The sequence below is a fragment of the Corylus avellana genome, chromosome ca6, assembly GCF_901000735.1.
Source record: "Corylus avellana chromosome ca6, CavTom2PMs-1.0".
Lineage (NCBI taxonomy): Eukaryota > Viridiplantae > Streptophyta > Magnoliopsida > Fagales > Betulaceae > Corylus > Corylus avellana.
In genome coordinates this window covers 21,957,094-21,976,362 of record NC_081546.1, presented here as the reverse complement: position 1 = coordinate 21,976,362, position 19,269 = coordinate 21,957,094, and the positions used below count along the sequence as shown (strand labels likewise).

Below are 19,269 nucleotides of genomic sequence, written 5' to 3'. Positions count from 1 at the left end.
TGAAGGGGCCGTCCCATCTGGAGCGGAGCTTTCCAGGGAAAAGCCGGAGTTTGGAATTGAAGAGCCATACTTTCTGGTCCGGTACAAACGTCTTGGGCAAGATATGTTTGTCATGAAAAGCCTTAGTCCGCTCCTTGTAAAGGCGAGCACTATCATATGCATCTCGCCGCAACTCCTCCAACTTTGTCAACTGAAGTTTCCGGTGGGGACCGGCTGCTTGCATGTCGAAATTGAACTGCTTGATTGCCCACATAGCCTTATGTTCTAATTCCACAGGGAGGTGACACGCCTTGCCATATACCAGCCGATAGGGAGACATTCCAATTGGAGTTTTGTAAGCTGTGCGGTAGGCCCATAGTGCATCATTGAGGCGCAAGGACCAATCCTTTCGGTCTGGCCTAATCGTCTTCTCCAAAATATGCTTAATTTCCCGGTTAGACACTTTCACTTGGCCACTTGTTTGAGGATGGTAGGGAGTGGCTACCTTATGTGTGACAGAGTGCTTGAGAAGCAAGGCCGTGAAAAACCAGTTGCAAAAGTGTCTACCTCCATCACTAATGATAGCCCGAAGAGTACCAAATCTGCTGAAAATGTTGGCCTGGAGGAACTTCACCACAACCTTATGATCATTTGTCTTTGTTGCAATGGCTTCTACCCACTTAGAGACATAGTCCACTCTGACCAAAATATACTCATACCCACAAGACGGGGGAAAGGGTCCCATGAAGTCGATACCCCAGACATCAAAAATCTCGACAATAAGGATGGGGTTCAATGGCATCATGTCCCTCCGAGACATAGCTCCTAGGCGTTGACATCTCTCACAAGCTCGACAGTATTCATAGGCATCTTTGAACAAGGTGGGCCATGTGAATTCGCATTGTAGAACCTTGGCTGCTGTCTTCTTGGCACTGGAGTGTCCTCCACAAGCTAGAGAATGACAAAAGGTAAGAATGCTGGAGAATTCACTCTCAGGGACACAACGTCGGATGATCTGATCAGCACAATACTTGAACAACTCTGGATCTTCCCAAAAATAGAATCGAACTTGCTTGAAGAAGCGGTCCTTATCTTGCTTAGACCAATGAGAAGGAATCCGTCCTGTAGCTAGATAATTGACAATATCGGCATACCATGGCGGACTTCTCAGAGTGACTTCAAATAATTGCTCATCTGGGAAAGAGTCAGGAACAGGAACCGGCTGGGGCGTCTCCAATAAAATTCATGACAGATGGTCGGCAACAACATTCTCAGCGCCCTTCTTGCCCCGAATCTTAATATCAAATTCTTGTAGAAGGAGTATCCAGCGGATCAGTCGGGGTTTTGTTTCCTTCTTGGCCAGCAAATGTCGCAGAGCAGCATGATCAGAAAAGAGGATAACCTTTGATCCCAGAAGGTATAAGCGGAATTTATCTAGAGCAAAGACCACAGCTAACAATTCTTTCTCGGTGGTTGTGTAATTGACTTGAGCATCCATTAGAATCTTGCTAGCATAATAAATGACATGAGGAAGCTTGCCTACTCGTTGTCCCAAAACTGCACCCACAGCATAGTCAGACGCATCGCACATGATTTCAAATGGTAAAGACCAATCAAGAGTCTGCAAGATGGGAGCAGAAGATAACAGAGACCGAAGCTTCTTGAATGCCTCGTGACATGCTTCATCAAAGTGAAAAGGGGCATCCTTAGCAAGCAAGTTACATAAGGGCCTTGAAATTTTACTGAAGTCTTTAATGAAGCGGCGGTAGAAGCCTGCATGCCTTAGGAAGGAACGGATCTGCTTCACTGAAGTGGGTGGTGGTAGATTTTCAATGATCTCAACCTTGGCCTGGTCCACCTCAATACCTCTTTTGGACACTATATGACGCAAAACTATACCTTCCTGCACCATGAAGTGGCTCTTCTCCCAGCTTAAAATCAGATTAGTTTCTTTGTAACGTTGAAGCACAAGTGACAAATTATGGAGACATGTATCAAATGAAGATCCAAAAACAGAAAAATCATCCATAAATACCTCCAAAAATTTCTCCACCATGTCGGAGAAGATAGACATCATACATCTCTGGAATCTGGCAGGTGCATTGCATAAGCCGAAGGGCATGCGTCGGTAAGCAAAGGTGCCGAATGGACATGTGAATGTCGTCTTCTCTTGGTCTTGGGGATCAACTGCAACCTGATTATACCCGGAATAGCCATCTAAGAAGCAATAGTAGCTTTGGCCAACAAGACGCTCCAAAATTTGATCAATGAATGGGAGCGGGAAGTGATCCTTCCGAGTATGGGAATTGAGCTTCCGGTAGTCGATGCAGACACGCCATCCCGTGGTTGTGCGCTGTGGAACCAACTCTCCAGCAGAATTCTCCACGACAGTGATGCCGGATTTCTTTGGAACTACTTGAGTGGGGCTCACCCATTTGCTATCTGAAATAGGGTAAATGATGCCTGCATCAAGTAACTTAACTACTTCTTTCATCACTACCTCCTTCATGTTGGGATTCAACCGGCGTTGTGCCTCACGAGAAGGTCGAGCATCTTCTTCGAAATGGATCCGGTGCATACAGATAGAGGGGTCGATGCCTTTCAAATCTGCCACGGTCCACCCAATGGCCTCCTTGTACTGCTTTAACACTGCGAGCAGACTGTCCTCTTGGTCTTTTTGTAAGTCGGAAGCAATGATAACTGGAAGAGTGTTGTTAGACCCAAGAAATGCATACTTGAGTGTTGCAGGCAGGGGCTTCAACTCAAGCTTTGGTGGAGACAGTAGAGATGGAACAGGAGGAGTGCTCGATGTCACAAGTAGGGGCTCCTTTACAACTCTCCATGGGTGGAAATCTGCACTAGTTGCTGTTTCAAGCAATTCATGGGCCTCTTGAATGTACTGGTAGATGTTGAATTCTTCAAAGTCGAAGTAATTCAGGCAGGCTTCCACTGGATCCTTAGTCAGGAGACTGGGTAGTGAGTCTTCTATATATTCTTCAATGTTGTCCACAAAGAAACACTCATTCTGATCAGGAGCATGCTGAAATTCAGTAAAGATATTCAACCGAACCTTCATATTACCAAATGAGATCTCCATAACTCCAGTTTGACAGTTGATACAGGCATTCGCTGTGGCTAAGAAGGGACGCCCAAGAATGACAGGAACCAGCTTCTTAGAATTGGGCACAGGCTCGGTATCCAGCACTATAAAGTCAACTGGGAAGAAAAATTTATCCACCTGGATGATCACATCTTCTACAATCCCTCTAGGCTTCTTAATTAACCGATCAGCTAGTTGCAAAATTACTGTGGTGGGCTTCATCTCCCCTAGGCTGAGCTGCTGATACACTGAATATGGTAGTAAATTCACACCAGCTCCCAGATCTAAGAGTGTCTTATCAATCTCTCTTTTTCCGATGATGCATGAAATTGTAGGAACCCCAGGGTCCTTGAACTTCGGAGGAGTGTTGTGCTTAATCAAGGAACTCACTTGCTCAGTCAGAAGAACTTTCTTGGGGATGTGGTTTCTGGTCTTCCGCTTTTGAGTACACAAGTCTTTAAGGAACTTGGCATAGGCAGGCACTTGTGCAATGGCATCAAGAAGGGGGAGATTGATTTCTACCTGTTTGAACATCTCCATCATTCCTTGTATTTTCTCTCCTTGTTTCCCAAAGTGGGAAGCTGCCTTGAGACGTTCTGGGAAAGGGGCTGGTGGCTCATATGGGATCTCTGGAGTGGATGCTACTGATGACGAAGCCTCATTGCTCGCTTGCTTGCTTTTATCATTCTGCAGATTCTGTGCAACCTCTGTGTGTTCATCCTTCTTCTCCTCCACATGATTGTCAACTATCTGCCTCTTCTCAACGTGGTGATGGCTTGAACTTGCTGATGGTATTTAGTGCCCTCATCTATCATGTAGTGCCCCTTAGGGTTTACCACTGGCTGACTTGGAAGCTTTCCTTCGTCTCTTCTGTTGATGGTGTTGGCAAGTTGTTCGAATTGAGCTTCTAGCTTGGCAATGGATTGGGAATGTGAGTTAACTATTTCTCTTGAGATTTGACCGACTACTTTATCTCACTGGTCAGCTCATTCATTGCTTTTATCATCCGATCCTCAAAACTAGACTCCGAGGGAGACTGGTAGTGCTGCTGTGGAGGCCGGTAAGTGGAATGAGGTTGGTAGGACTGTCTGTTGGATTGAGCTTGATTATGTGGCCCTAGGGCTGAGTTGCCTGAACTTGAATTCTTTCATGAGAAATTGGGATGATTTCTCCACCCAAGGTTGTAGGTATTGGAGTACAGATCATTACCCGGTCTAGAGAAAGCTGCATTAACCTGCTCATGAGCAATGTCAGTATAATTTCCAGTAACAAGGCAGTTATTTACATGATGCATAGGATTGTAACAGAATGAGCATGCTTCAGTGTGTGTATGAGCAGCATTAGGAGCAAAACCAGCAGTCAACAGAACTTGATCTAGCTTCTTGGTGATAGCCTCAACTACTTGGTTGGCCATGTTTGGGGAATGGCCGGCTTCATACAAACTCTCCATCTTTAGTGCTTTAGGTGCTGGTGCCCTTCGTCTAGCGAAAACCTGCTGAAGAGAATTGTTACTCAAGTTTTCAAACATAGACCATGCTTCATCTTCGCTTTTCAACATGAATGTCCCCCCACATGATGCATCCACCATTTTTCTATTGGACTCGGTCAGGCCATCATAAAAACACTACACTAGCTGCCATTTTGGGACTGCATGGTGTGGACATGATCTAAGCAGGCTCTGTAGTCTATCCCAAGTCTCATGGAAATCTTCTCCCTCATACTGGGAGAAGGTAGTAATGGCTCTCCTAGTATCATTGGTCATTCATATGGGAAAGTACTTCTTAAGAAATTCTTGTTGCAATTGAGCCCAAGAAGTAATAGAGTTAGGTGTTAAGGATTGGAACCAATGTTTGGCCTTTTCCTTGAGGGAGAAATGAAAAAGACGCATCCTTAGGGCATCCTCAGTGAATCCGTTCATTTTAGTGGTATCACAAATTGCTTCGAAATCACTGAGGAAGTCATAAGGATTTTCAGTGCTAAGCCCTAGGAAAGAAGGTAAACTTCGTATAGTGCTGGGCTTAATTTCATAATGGGTTGCCGTAATTTTCGGCAACCGGAGACATGTGGGAGTAGTGTAAGTGGTAGGAAGATAGTGATCTTGCAATGCTATGTGGTTACCGTCTCCCATGGTCTCAGTGGAACGCTCTTCTAGCAAATTAGAATTCTTTTGGGATCTAATTTGTCTAAGGGTGCGTTCAATTTCAAGGTCGCAAGAAATTAATGGGAAAGACAAAGAACGACGACCTCTCATAAACTAAATAGAAATTTAAAAAGAACAGAAAAAAAAAAGCTAAAAAAAAAACAGAAAACAAACAAGCTCACAAACGGCCTTAGATAGCACTCAGGGTTCTGGATGCAAGCTGCCGCAAGTGCGCTCGATCGCACGACAAGGTGCTCTCGAGCGTACTGCCACAGATGGGTGCGAGCGCACGAGGAGAAGCTCGAGCGCTGCTGGCCCAGTGCTTGCTGAAGTGCGTCCGTGCGCTCGATCGCACGCGGTCTGCGCTCGATCACAGTCATAGAGAAGGCAGCTTACGGACCCGTTTGCAGATTCTAAAAAAATAAAAATAAAACACAAAAACAGAATTAAAGTTAGCAACGGAAAACAGGAAATCAGATTATTAAGCTAAAATTAATCCTTAAAATTTGACAATAAGACCGTTAAGCAGTCCCCGGCAACGGCGCCAAAAATTGATGTGGTATTTTTGTGACCAAAAATATCAATAATAAAAATTATCACTCGCAATAGTACGAATCCTATAGGATAGGGCTATATTGAGAGTGTCGAATCTCAAGGACTGTAGAGGTTTAATTATCAAAATTAAAAGATCAAAGTTAACTTAATTAAAAGAGAGTGAATTGTTTGTGTGAATTTAAGGTGCATAAAATAAACGGAAATAAAGGAAGTAAATATATGAGAGAGAGAGTAGGGTATTGATTTCACCACGATCCGCACACCAATGGTTAACCATATTTAATTCTAACAATTCTTTATATGCATGTTATAAATTAAACAAGAAAACATATGAAAATAAATTCATGCAATCAACGGAATAGCATAATCCATCTTTGGTAGGCACGGATCGTCTACCTAAATTACACTAAACTAGGGTGTAGTACGATCCGTCTTTCCTAGGTATGGTCTATCTAACCCTATTGATTACATGCCAATTAAGAACCATTGTATAACCATCATTCTTATAATCACAGAAAATAAGAATGATTTGAGTTCAATAATAGTAAAATAATTTTTAAGACAAGATAATAATTTTACTAATATTGAATTGGAATTAAAGAACAATTGCATTTGATATGAAGAGCAGAAATAAATTTTAGCAATCCTCATAGTTATACAATCAACATGCATAAATAGAAAAACTAGAAATTAAATACAATCAAACCATTATGCTTGGAAAGGGTTACATCAATACCCCACAATTTGGGTTTAGCTGCTCATGATCTTCTAAGCTCCAAAGACAATTTACTGAAATATTAGCTCTAAGAGGTGGTGTGTCTGTTTACAATGTTGAGAGCCCTATTTATAGGGATTTGGAAAACCCTAAAACCCTATAAATCCTCAGAAAATCGGAAGTCAGTCTCCCGGTCCAATTGGGAGACTGAAAACCAAGCCCAAGCTGGAAAAGGATTCTTACCGTGCACTGTACGCCCGTGTGCGCTCGATCCGAGATTATGTGCGCTCGAGCGCACTTAGCTTTTGTGCGAGCTCATGTGCGCTCGATCTCAGGGGTGCTGCGATCGATCCTAGATCCAGAATGCTCAAATTGTTGTCCTTTTAAGCCCAATTTCCAATGGTTTGTCAAATAAGACATGAAACACAAAAACAAAACAAAATCAAACAAATAACAATGCTAAGGAATTAACATATGTAAATTAAGGGGCTTGAATGTGCAACATTCAGCGCTTATCAAGGCCTCCCAGCTTTGGTGGGTAAATCACGGACAACAGCTTTTAAAGGCATAATTGATCAAGTGTGGAAGCGACTGCAAGATTAGAAATTGAAATTTTTATCCCAAGCTAGTAGGGAAATTTTACTAAAGGCAGTGATACAGGCCATTCCCACTTACTGTATGAGCATTTTCCTTTTGCCAAAATGTTTTTGCTCTGACATAAATTCCCAAATGAGAAAATTTTGGTAGGGTCACCAAGAAAGGGATAGTCGGATTAACTGGATGCAATGGACTAAGATGGGTCTTTCTAAAGCTAAAGGTGGTATGGGCTTCCGGGATTTCAATTGCTTTAACGAAGCCCTCTTGGCAAAGCAAAGTTGGCGTTTATGGAATCAGCCGGACAGTTTAGTAGCTCAGATCATGCGAGCAAAGTATTACCCAAATGCTTCTCTGTTGGATGCCAGAGTGGGGCGAAGACCTTCTTTCGCATGGAGGAGCATTCATAGTTCATGTGGTCTACTAAAAGTGGGATTAATTTGGCATGTCGGGAATGGCTCCCAAATTCGGATTTGGAAGGACCGGTGGTTACCAAACCCAAGCACTTATTGAGTCTGCTCTCCTACTAGTGTGTTACATTCGGATGCTACTGTCAGGGAGCTCATTGATACGGACTTGCAGTGGTGGAATGTACCCCTACTGGAACGAATATTTTTGGAGGAAGCTCTTCTAATTCAAACAATTCCTCTTAGTAGTACAAATCAGCCAGGCATGCTTATATGGAGGGGGACAACAAATGGTGTTTTTTCAATGAGGAGTGCTTATTTCTTAAAGAAAGAGCTTACTTCCCAGAGCATGGCCGAATGTTCCTCTAACACGGGAAATGACATCTGGCGTAAATTATGGGCTTTGCCAATTCCTAATACCGAAAAGAATTTCTTGTGGCGTGCATGTCATGATATCCTACCTACCCGTGAGAATTTGCACAAGAGGAAAATTATTACGGACCCTGCTTGTCCGCTGTGTGGTTATATGGTGGAAACTAGGCTTCATATTTTGTGGCACTGTCCAGCAGTGATGGACGTGTAGGGTATGAGAGGAAAAAAATTTCAAAAGAGCAATTTTACTGGGACGGGTTTTTTGCAGGTGGTGGAAGGTATGTTTAGTAAGTGTAATATTGAAGAAATGGCTTTGTTTGCAGGGTTGGCCAGACGTCTTTGGTTGCGACGGAATGAAATCCTGCACGGGGGATCTTTCTCCCACCCACAAGCAATTTTGTTAAAAGCTGAACGGGCTGTGGAAGATTTAAAAAAAGCTCAGACGAAGGGGGACGAGGATACTCTGGTCAGGGAACATCAATGGTTGAATGTTTGGATGGCTCCTAGTCCGGGCTGGTTTAAAGCTAATTGGGAAGCATCTTTGGATACTAAGGCTGGTCGCATGGGATTGGGTGTAGTTATTCGAGACCAGACTGGACATTTACTAGCAGCTCGGTGCAGGGCCGGCTCAACATATTTTGGGGCCTTAGGCAAAACTTTGAAATTGGGCCTAAATTTTTTTTTTTTTTTGAAGTAACAACAAATTTTTTTTTTAAAGTCAATTTTTTTAAAGTAATATATATAAATTCTTCTACTCGCTTTTTGAGATGCAAAATTTCTGATTAAGTTTTTATATTCAAGATTTTTTAATATCTTTTTTTCAATTGATAATATGGCTAATCCATTTAATCTCTTAATTTTGCATCAATATTTTCTATTAACAAATCCCTTAATTTTGCATCAATATTTTTCCATTGGCCAGAGTCATAAATATTTGTAGCAATAGATTTAGATACATCAATAACAATTTTATTATCTTCTAATTCTTTTTGATGAGTTTCTTGTTCATTTATGAGTTTTTCACTTAAATTATCCTCAATATTTTGTTTATAGCTAATAACAAATTTATTTAGAGCTCCTCTTTGAGATTCAATCAATTTGTCTACTTTTTTTTCTTTTTTTCTTTTTTCTTTTTTTTTTTTAAGTTTTTCATATCCAGATGCATATTTTCTAGTAGACATGTTTAATTAAAAATACTAACAAATTAAACAAACACGATTTATCAAAAAAAAAATTATGACTATAGTAAAATAAATGACAAAAATAGAACAATAAAACCTAATTTGGGAAATGAATTATGAAGCAGTTCTTAGAGATAGGACAAGAGACTCAGTCACTCGGAGTCGGAGAAAAAGAGAAAATGATGAGATAGGCAGAGAAGAAAAACTCAGAAAAGAGCAAGCAAAGAGGAGAGGTAAAGTGGCAAATATAGAGACTGATATTTAAAATGCCCATGGTTGACAACAGTTTATATTTTTGGCTCTTGACTTTCCCTAGATGGCTAAATAATAAATAGAAAATAAATGGTAATATTTTATTTCTAACGTTTATATTTTCTCATCAAAAATAAAAAATTTCTAAAAAGAGGCCAAGAGGATGAGTGAATGATGTAGGCGTGTACTGTAGCGTTAGGAGCTCTAGAGAATTGGTATAATGATGTATAAGGCTTTAATGCTTTGTCCTTTTTTAATTTATTTTTAAAATTTATAGTTGGCTTATTAATTGGGGTCTTATTAAATTGAGGCCTTAAATTTTGATAAAAAAAATTTTCAGGCCCTATTAAAAAAAATTTGGGCCTTCAATTTTTTTTTTGGTCCAAAATAATTTTTTTTTTTTTTTTTTAACTCAAAATTTTTTTTTTGGGCCTTATTAAATTGGGGGCCCTAGGCGAGGGCCTAACTCGCCCTGGCTCGGTGTGGGGTCAAGCCTAGGAATATTCCTCCGGCTAGGGCTGAAGCCATGGCTGCTCTACTGGCTATTCGGCAGTGCAAGGGTTTGGGACTCACCCATGTTCATCTGGAGGGAGATGCAAAATGTATTATCAATGCTGTCAATTGCGAGCTAGCAGATAGAAGTAGCTTGGGACGTCAAGTTATCGAGGCCATCAAGGTGGAGCTTCAGGAGCTGGACCAATGGCGGATGACTTTTGTGAAAAGAGAGGGGAATAAGGCTGCACATCTCCTTTCTAAATATGCTGTACGACATGCAGTGGATCAAATTTGGCATGAGCCTTCTGCTTGTATTGAAGAGACTCTTGTGCTAGAGCATATTGCTCTAGGCACGTGATATTTTAATGATAAGTCGATTTTTTCTCAAAAAAAATAAAATAAAATAAAATTATGTGTATATCGAATTTATGAAGACAGTCTTTCATCCCTTCTATAGAATTATAAGAACGGTTTATTATTATTAAAAAACCAATTTATGACCGTTGAAATAGCAGTTAATGACAACTACAATTTGACAGTTGAAACAACGGTTGTTTTTTTACACCCCGCCACGTTCATTCCGCCCTCCCTCACGTGACTAAGTTTATTACCGTAAAAAATGTGACAGCTGGAAAATAATTATTGCATCAAAAAATGCATACAAAAAAATAATAAGCTTAGCTCGTGACTCGTGCGAGTGTTGGAAGTGCAAAGTGCGTCAATGTGACTGTGCAAGTGCGCAGCCAATGCTACACACTTGGTGATACCATTAGCTTTGTGTTTATCCAAAATCCATTCTAGAATAAGAGGAAGACAATATCTTATAAAGGACATAAAATTCTTTTAGTTTTTCGATATAAGACAAAGTGTACGACACAAATGGAGCCAAAGTTGAATTTTCAAATTGGAGGGAAACTTTAATTTTCATGAAATAATTTCAACAGGTAGACCATATGGACCGGAGTTAAAGTTAATATGTTTCACTTTAAATTATCATATATTATATCTATAATGTATCATTATGATATTCTTCTTATCTAATAGTGGACTGCATTTTATGTTCCTACTTGTGATTATTTGTTAAACAATTGAGTTCACCATATGATAACATATCCGCTTTATGTATTTTTACTCATTACATCGTGGACTTACACTAATGCCATTTTTACCTTTAAAACATGAATTGTTTTATAATTAGTCTGTTCTATGATGAAATCAATGATGAAGGAACCTTTGTTCCCGGAAGCCCTAAACGACCTAGCTAGGCTAGTTTTTTATGAGTTAGATCTGGGTTTGGCTGATTATTTGTGGTCTTATTTAAAGAAGCATGGAGTTCATATAATTTCTCTTGATAAATGCATACTCCTCAAGGATGTATGATGTGGCGTACGTGACACTTGTCAAATTGTGAGTAAAAACGAAACATGGATAAAAGTACTAACTACGTTTATAACATTAGATATTTAATTCTTTTTAAAATTAAAGAATAAATGGCCCTTAATTTTATTTATTTTATTTTTTATTTTTTGTGGTATGAAGTACTTTGTTGCCCATGAACTTCCGAGTCCAACGTCGTGCGCTGCGCTCATTCTTCAAAACCCAAAATATAAAACCCAACGCCTTTCAAATCCCCCACCCTTCTCTCTTTCCCTTTCCCCGATATTCCCTCGAAAATGCCCCAACTCGCAGAGACCTACGCGTGCGTCCCAACCACCGAGCGCGGCCGGGGAATCCTAATCGCCGGCCACCCCAAATCCAACACCGTTTTGTACACCAATGGCAGATCGGTAATTATGATCAACCTCGACAACCCGCTTGACGTCTCGGTCTACGCCGAGCACGCCTACCCCGCCACCGTGGCGCGCTACTCCCCCAACGGCGAGTGGATCGCCTCCGCCGACGTGTCTGGGACTGTCCGGATCTGGGGGACCCGCAACGAATTCGTTTTGAAGAAGGAGTTCAAGGTCCTCACCGGTCGGATTGACGATCTCCAGTGGTCCCCCGACGGGCAAAGGATCGTGGCCTGCGGCGATGGCAAGGGCAAGTCCTTAGTGCGAGCTTTCATGTATGTTAACGCTTTTCATTTTCTTTTCTTTATTTTCTGAAAATTGTTATGTAAATAACTAAATTGAACCTTTTCTGACGAAAACGACGTCGTGGTGGTGAGATAGGTGGGATTCGGGGACGAATGTCGGGGAGTTCGACGGGCATTCGAGGCGAGTGTTAAGCTGCGCGTTTAAGCCAACGAGACCGTTTCGGATCGTCACGTGCGGAGAGGATTTCCTGGTGAATTTCTACGAGGGACCACCTTTTAAATTCAAGCAATCACACAGGTTTGTTTGTTCGTCACAACGAACGTGTTTGCTCGCATTCTTCCTGATTCAGTGATTCGGGAATCGGATGTCTTTGATTCACATTCTTCCTGTTTCTAAGCATTTTCTGTTTTGGATTTAGGAGCTTGTAATGTTTCTTAGAGTATGTTACAAACGTAAGCTTATGTCTTTTTGTGTGCATGCTCACGTGAGCTTCCTTGTATTGCTATGTCTCCATGGCTACTCTGCGCTAGTTTTTTTTCTAGGCTTCCTTTGTGATCATGTTGCAAAAGTGTTGCATTGTCATGGCTGTCCCGTTCCGGTGTACGTTTATTGGATTTTCTAAAATGGGGTGATCGTTATTCTCTGAATCCTATTGCTTAGTATATGCTTGAGTGATTTAAACGCATGATTTTTATATTGCAACAAGTGTGATGTTTCAGATCTTGGTGCCTATTCTGATTCATTAATAACTTCACTCAAAGAAGTTTTGGTTTCTTGATTTGCAGGGATCATTCAAATTTTGCTAATTGTGTACGATTTTCTCCAGATGGCAGTAAGTTCATTAGTGTAAGCTCTGATAAGAAAGGTATAATATATGACGGGAAAAGTGGAGAGAAGATAGGGGAGCTTTCCTCTGAATATGGCCACAAGGGCAGCATTTATGCTGTTAGCTGGAGCCCTGATGGTAAACAGGTCAGCTTAGAGTTGGCCTTTTCTTGAATCACTTCAAGTTTATTCTCTCGTTGAAGCATGAAAATCACATTAGGAATATTGAAGGAACTATCTTTCTTAATTGTGTTTGAAAATGGCTTTAATAAACCAACAAAAGTGGCTGCTTGCTTTGTAAGTGCTTTATATCTTCCTTCATGCTCTGTATCTTTAGTTAAATTCTCCTTTTTAAGCTACTTAAAGTATATACAATTTGTGATATGATGTACTGACATTTAGTTGCAAATTTGCTTTTAGGTGTTGACTGCATCTGCTGACAAGTCAGCAAAGTTGTGGGAGATATCTGAGAACGGTAATGGGAAGGTGAAGAAAACGTTGATGAGTCCTGGTTCTGGTGGAGTTGATGACATGCTAGTGGGATGTCTCTGGCAGAATGATCATCTTGTAACTGTTTCTCTTGGTGGCACTGTTAGCTTATTCTCAGCAACTGATCTTGATAAAGCCCCACTGATGTTGTCTGGGCATATGAAGAATGTTAACTCATTAGCTGTTCTCAAAAGTGACCCAAAAGTTATGTTGTCTAGCAGCTATGATGGTTTAATAATCAAATGGATCCAGGGCATTGGATACAGTGGCAGACTACAGAGGAAAGAGAATTCTCAAATCAAGTGTTTTGCAGCTGTTGAAGAAGAGATTGTTACATCTGGATTTGACAATAAGGTAATGAATGTGCTTATATCCTCTTAATCTTCAATGAAATGGAGGTTGCCTGTATTTACAGCATGCTCTGCTTGTACTGAACTAATATCTACAAGTTTGCTACGGTTTCCTTACAACCTCAAATCAAAAAAAAAAAAAAAATGATGGATGGATGGATTATTAATGAAGGATTGAAGTTTCTATTCCCTTTTGATTTTGATTTTTATTTTTATTTTTTTGGTAAGTACTCCCTCACCTTGATATTTCACAATGATTGTAGTATGGTAGGTAAATGCTGAAGTTGTTGTGCAAATGAACTTGAGCTAAAAATGTACCTCCTCCCCCATAAGAACAAGGAAGATGATAAAGCCACTAGTTCAAGATTCACGGATGCATCTATAACTTACCAATAAAAAATTACTGAAGTCATGGCTTTAGTGATTGCAGTATTTTTTTTCAAGTTCATATGAATAATTAATAATAAAGTTCTGTGAAAAGTATTTAAAGTACATCTTGTAAATTTCTCTTGTTAAAAAGCCTTGCAGAAGAATATTTGTATTGGTCAATGCTGATTGTAACCTCTTTCTAGGATTCAACTCTTGGGATATTTAGGTGAGTGTAGTGTTTTTTTACTGGAAAAGCACTTTCAATTGTAAGATGTTACTGCCATTTGAAAAAAAAAAAAAAAAAAAAAAAACAAAGAGTTCAATATCAGATTTTTGCACCTTAGAAATTAAAACAAATTTTTCAATGATGGGCCTCTCTTTTTCTCTCCTAATATTTTTGGGCCCTATGGGGCCTGGGGGGAAGTTATAAGTAATTTGATTTATAATAAATTGAGTCTATGCTCCTAAATGAGATCCTGCTTGCAAGGGCATTCTGTTCAATAGGTACAGAGCTTTGGTGGCTGTTGATGAAGGTTAACTTTACATTTCATTAGCTTGTTATTGTGTACTATTTTAGCTTAAATTAAATCAAGTTTTCTACTACATTTTTTTTTCCCGAAAACTTCCAAAACTTGTCTTTATTTAGAACATAGTTGAACTTATTAGGACTTTCCAATAGAACAGTATTTCAACTTATAAGGGACATTCCTTTAGTAAAATTGATGAGGATTTGAATCTAACTTATGACACTAACGGCCAGTGATGTCCTATTAATCCTATGAGTACTTTTTCTCTTTTTACTTGTGGCATTCTACTGGAATACAGGTTGCAAATAGAATTTTTTTCTGCTAACCTATTTGCAGACTTCAATACTCGCTAGGCATAGATGACCCTGTTTGTATTATTGCAGTATTATTTCACCTTTCTCTCATTCTCTAACCATATTCTGCTTTTTCTTCTTCTTTTTAATTTAAATGTTATATAAACTTTGTTTGATGCATTCATAATTTATATATCCATTAAGAGAAATTTTATGGTGTTTTCTGATTTAATGCTTTTTTGTTCTCTCTCTCTTGACTACCAAGATATGGAGAGTTTCTGTACATGGGGATCAATGTGGAGATGCAGATTCGGTTGATATTGGCACTCAACCAAAAGATTTGAGCCTTGCTCTCCTCTCTCCTGAACTTGCTTTGGTTTCAACTGATTCCGGCGTTGTCTTGCTCCATGGTACAAAGGTTCTGTCAACTATCAACCTTGGGTTTACTGTGACTGCATCTGCAATCGCACCTGATGGAAGTGAAGCAATTGTCGGTGGGCAGGACGGTAAATTACACATTTATTCTATCACGGGTGATACTCTCAAAGAAGAGGCAGTCCTTGAGAAACATCGGGGTGCTGTAAGTGTCATACGTTACTCTCCAGATGTTTCAATGTTTGCATCAGGGGATGTCAATCGAGAAGCTGTTGTCTGGGATCGTGTCTCCCGAGAGGTAGTTTGATCACTTTACTGAAACTTTATAGATCATTTTACCCTTGTAAAATTGGAAAGCTTATATCTAATTTTGTTAGTATTAGAAAAGGTGGTTTTCTTTTTCCAGCTTTGTGTATTGTGTATTGTGTTAGGGAGGGAGAGAATATGGTTTGAATTTCAGAGAGAAAGAGAGAGAATATAGCATAATTAGTGGCAATTTGAATTCTGTAATCTGGCTTTCCCATGCTACTAGTCAATTGCAATACCAACATACTAGATGGTAAGGCATCAATAATCCTTTTAGTAAGAAAATCATATGGTAGCACAGTCAATTTCTCTTTTTTGTTTTAAATAATTAATTGAAAAGCAAGCTTCCTTGAAAACTTGTTTTGTATGAAACTTTTGCACTGGGATGCAATCATCCGACACAGAACGCTCTTCTTTAGGGAAGTTCACTTCTTCTGATATTTATGAATATTTCCCTATGACAGAATCCTGACTTAGAAAATTGATGCTGCATGGTTCTTCTTACCATAAGAACATCTTTCTTTCTGTAAATACACAGAAATGGTATGGTTGGGTAGTTACAGCGTACAACTTGGATTTATTATGAAATAAAGCTGTATGTTATGGAGCCATTTCACAAATGTTTTCAGATTTATTTTACATATCGCTAGTACTACTTCTGGCTTAGGCCCAAGCTAGGTTTTTTTTTTGGCAGTTATCCTATGTGTTTATCATCCTTGAAGTTGAATGTACTTTTTTTTTTTTATGTGGTATTTGCACTCGAAATTGGATATGTTAAGATATCCAAATATCATAGAATTTTCCAGAGTTTAAAGCATAAATGTGGGAAGTTTCATTTGCTCAGTCCTGCCTTTTGTCTTGTTTCATAGGAATATGTGGATTGGTCAAGCTAGCCATTGTGTTTGCATCAGCTTAGGTGAAGTTTCGATCGGAATGACTACTAAACTCTACTGCACCAATAAATTTTCAAATAGTTAAAGAGTATACATTTGGATTTGGAATGTAACTCCTTAACTCCACTGCACCAATAAAAATCATGCACAGAAGTCATGTAACTCCTTAACACCTTTACATGATTTTCCTGCAAATCTTTTTTTTTTTCCTTTCATATTGAATAACAGTAAAGAAAAAGGAAGTAAATAAAAAATGGAACTGACATGTATACCATAGAACTAGTATCACTATCACAATGCATGTGTACAGTGTGTGCGCGTGTCTGTGCACAATTTATTATTCACTCGGTTTCAAATCTCATTCATTTTCTCATCATTGGGCTCTGTGAGTTTGTTTTAAATAATTTGACATATCATCGGTTTATTTATAGACAGATGAAAATGTTATCTTGATTTTGTCTTCACCCTCTGACATATAAATATGATCTGGTTTCAGGTGAAGCTTAAGAACATGTTGTACCACACTGCTCGCATAAACTGTCTGTCTTGGTCTCCTGATAGCAACATGGTTGCTACTGGATCACTTGACACGAGTGTCATCATATATGAAGTTGACAAGCCAGCATCTAGCCGTTTAACGATAAAGGGTGCTCATCTTGGCGGGGTTTATGGATTAGCTTTCACCGATCAGTACAGTGTGGTGAGCTCTGGTGAGGATGCTTGCGTTCGTGTTTGGAGGTTAACCCCACAATCATAAAAGATATATGGAGGCCCCTTCGGAGATTTTCAAGGAGAAGAAGAAGAATTTCATTGAACAATGGTTTTTATTGGGTTTTGTTTGTTGTGAGTTGTGGTTTGGCTTGCAATTAGGGAGAACAGTTGATATTATCTGAGTAGGAATTTTGAGGAGTATCAAGAGTGGTATAGTAGGCGTTGCCAATGGCTATTTTAGGAGAAATTGTCTTATTGATCAAAAGTGGTGGCCTAGATGAAAAGTAGGTGATTCTGTATAGCGCAGTGTATGACGCCATCAAGTATTGAAGAGGGGAACAATATTGATCATGGAATTGAAGCCATCTCATCTCTCTTGGGGTATCTTTCTTGTACCAGACTTTTGTGGCTGGTGAGATTTTTTTTTATTGTATTGCTTTGTTCTTTACTGCTGTGTGTTTTGGTGATGATGGTACCAACGAATAAAGTTGGATTTGAATAGTCTTTTTTTTTTTTTTTTTTTTCTTCGGGGGCCTCTAAAAGGCATATGTATACATTTTTGCTAGTAATTATTGCTTATTTATGTTTAGAATTAATCTATGAAACCCAATTTCTTAAGCTTGGATAAGTTGTAAAGAAATGTCTGTAGAATTAATTTATGGTTCATTATACTGTATGGACAAAGTTTTCCTCCAAACCAAGTTGGAAGAATTTCCTTTAACCTAGTCTATAAAAGTGACGTGTCTATTTTTTTTAATAACATGTGCATCTCACATGTTCAAGGGACACATGTCACTTTTATAAATTAGATTAAAAGAAATTTTTCTAACCCAGTTTGGAGAAAAACTTTGTCCATAATGAATTGAGATCCCGTGGTATTCCACTGTTCGGACAGGTGTATCTCTCATCCTGACCTATTCAGAGCACGCGAGCTCTACAACCCCTCTTTTAGTAAATGAGACTGGCCTTAAAGTAAAGTAGCATGGGGACATGACACATAATTATGGCACTAGGTGACAAATTTTTGGTGTAGAAATCCTTCCATCTAACTTTCTTTACAAGCAGGGGCTGTGATGAACACAAAGGACATCATCCCCTCAAATCTAGAAGTCCTCTTTGTAAAGGGTTTAACTGTAAAGTTATGAGGCGGCTACCTTCAATTCAAGTCTCTTATATGGTCTTACCAAATGGGTGCTGGGTAGAAAGATGAGCCACTCACTAAATATGGGTGAAGTTAATTTGGTTGCCACCTGCCAGCCATTTTTACAAATAACATGAAATGGAAAAAGGCAAACAAACACGAGAGTCGGCAAGCATTTTTTACTTTTGAGTTTGGTTGGAGCTGTTTTTATTTTATTTTGTTCTTTTCTGTTCTTTTTCTGGGCAAGAAAGAGTGCCATAAAAACTGGGCCCGGGGGAAGGGATCGAAAATAATAGTCAAACTGAAAAATCTAGGCCCGGGAGAAGGGATCGAAAATAATATTCAAACCCAAAAAAAAATTATTTAGCTTTGGAAAATTTCATAAATTATTTTTCGAATTTAAAGTTTTCCTTCTCAAATTGCTAGACTACTGCCGTTGAACCTCCATCAAAGGTTGTTGAAAGTCCTAACCGTTTTTCGCTGCTACTCATTTTTTGTACGAGGCAAACGTTGAAAAATATTTTTTGGGAAATCTTTTTTTCTTTTTTGGAAAATAATTTTGTTGAAAGTATTTTACGACGAAAATCATTTTACATCGAAATAACCGAAACCTAAATTAGGACTCTTTCATGACACTATTTTTCCTAGGAAGACTACCATAAGGCTCAATATTCCAAGTGAAGTGCTGCACTTACCAAAAAAAAAAAAAAATTAAAAGTTGGTTCTCAAATGATGTGTCACCATTTTATGAAATTTATTATTTTGAAAAATGTGTCATCAACTCATAGGATTATGACACATCATTTGAAAATCAATTTAAAAAAATAAAAAAAATTAGAAATTATAGCACTTCTCATATTCCAAATTTGGGCAACCACCTAGTTGAGAAAAACATAAATAACGGTCAAATAGTCACATTTTACAGTATAAAAATGGTAGTTGGCATTAAATGTTTTACTATAATTTCTTACAAATTGAAGTGGCCATTCAAATTGGTGAAGTAAATTGTGCGTGGTCCACAAGTAAATTTGTACCTATTGTCAGAATAAAAAGTAAAATCTTTTTTTTTTTTTTTTTTTTTTTGACATGTTCACACAAGAGGGAGAGAATTCAAATTAATGACCTCTGCTTCATTAGACGTGGTTCCAGCCAATTGAGCTACCT

The 19,269-nt window shown here is 39.0% G+C and overlaps 1 protein-coding gene across 1 annotated transcript; it reads left to right on the top strand.

The window, feature by feature from the left end:
- The first annotated feature begins 11,354 nt into the window (after positions 1 to 11,354).
- Positions 11,355 to 17,556, top strand: LOC132184552 (actin-interacting protein 1-2). Its single transcript, XM_059598232.1, has 6 exons — positions 11,355 to 11,855; positions 11,962 to 12,123; positions 12,612 to 12,798; positions 13,072 to 13,494; positions 14,945 to 15,352; positions 16,750 to 17,556. Exons 1-6 carry the CDS (start codon positions 11,464 to 11,466, stop codon positions 17,008 to 17,010), a joined length of 1,833 nt encoding a protein of 610 aa, XP_059454215.1. The 5' UTR covers positions 11,355 to 11,463; the 3' UTR covers positions 17,011 to 17,556.
- The last annotated feature ends 1,713 nt before the right edge of the window (positions 17,557 to 19,269 follow it).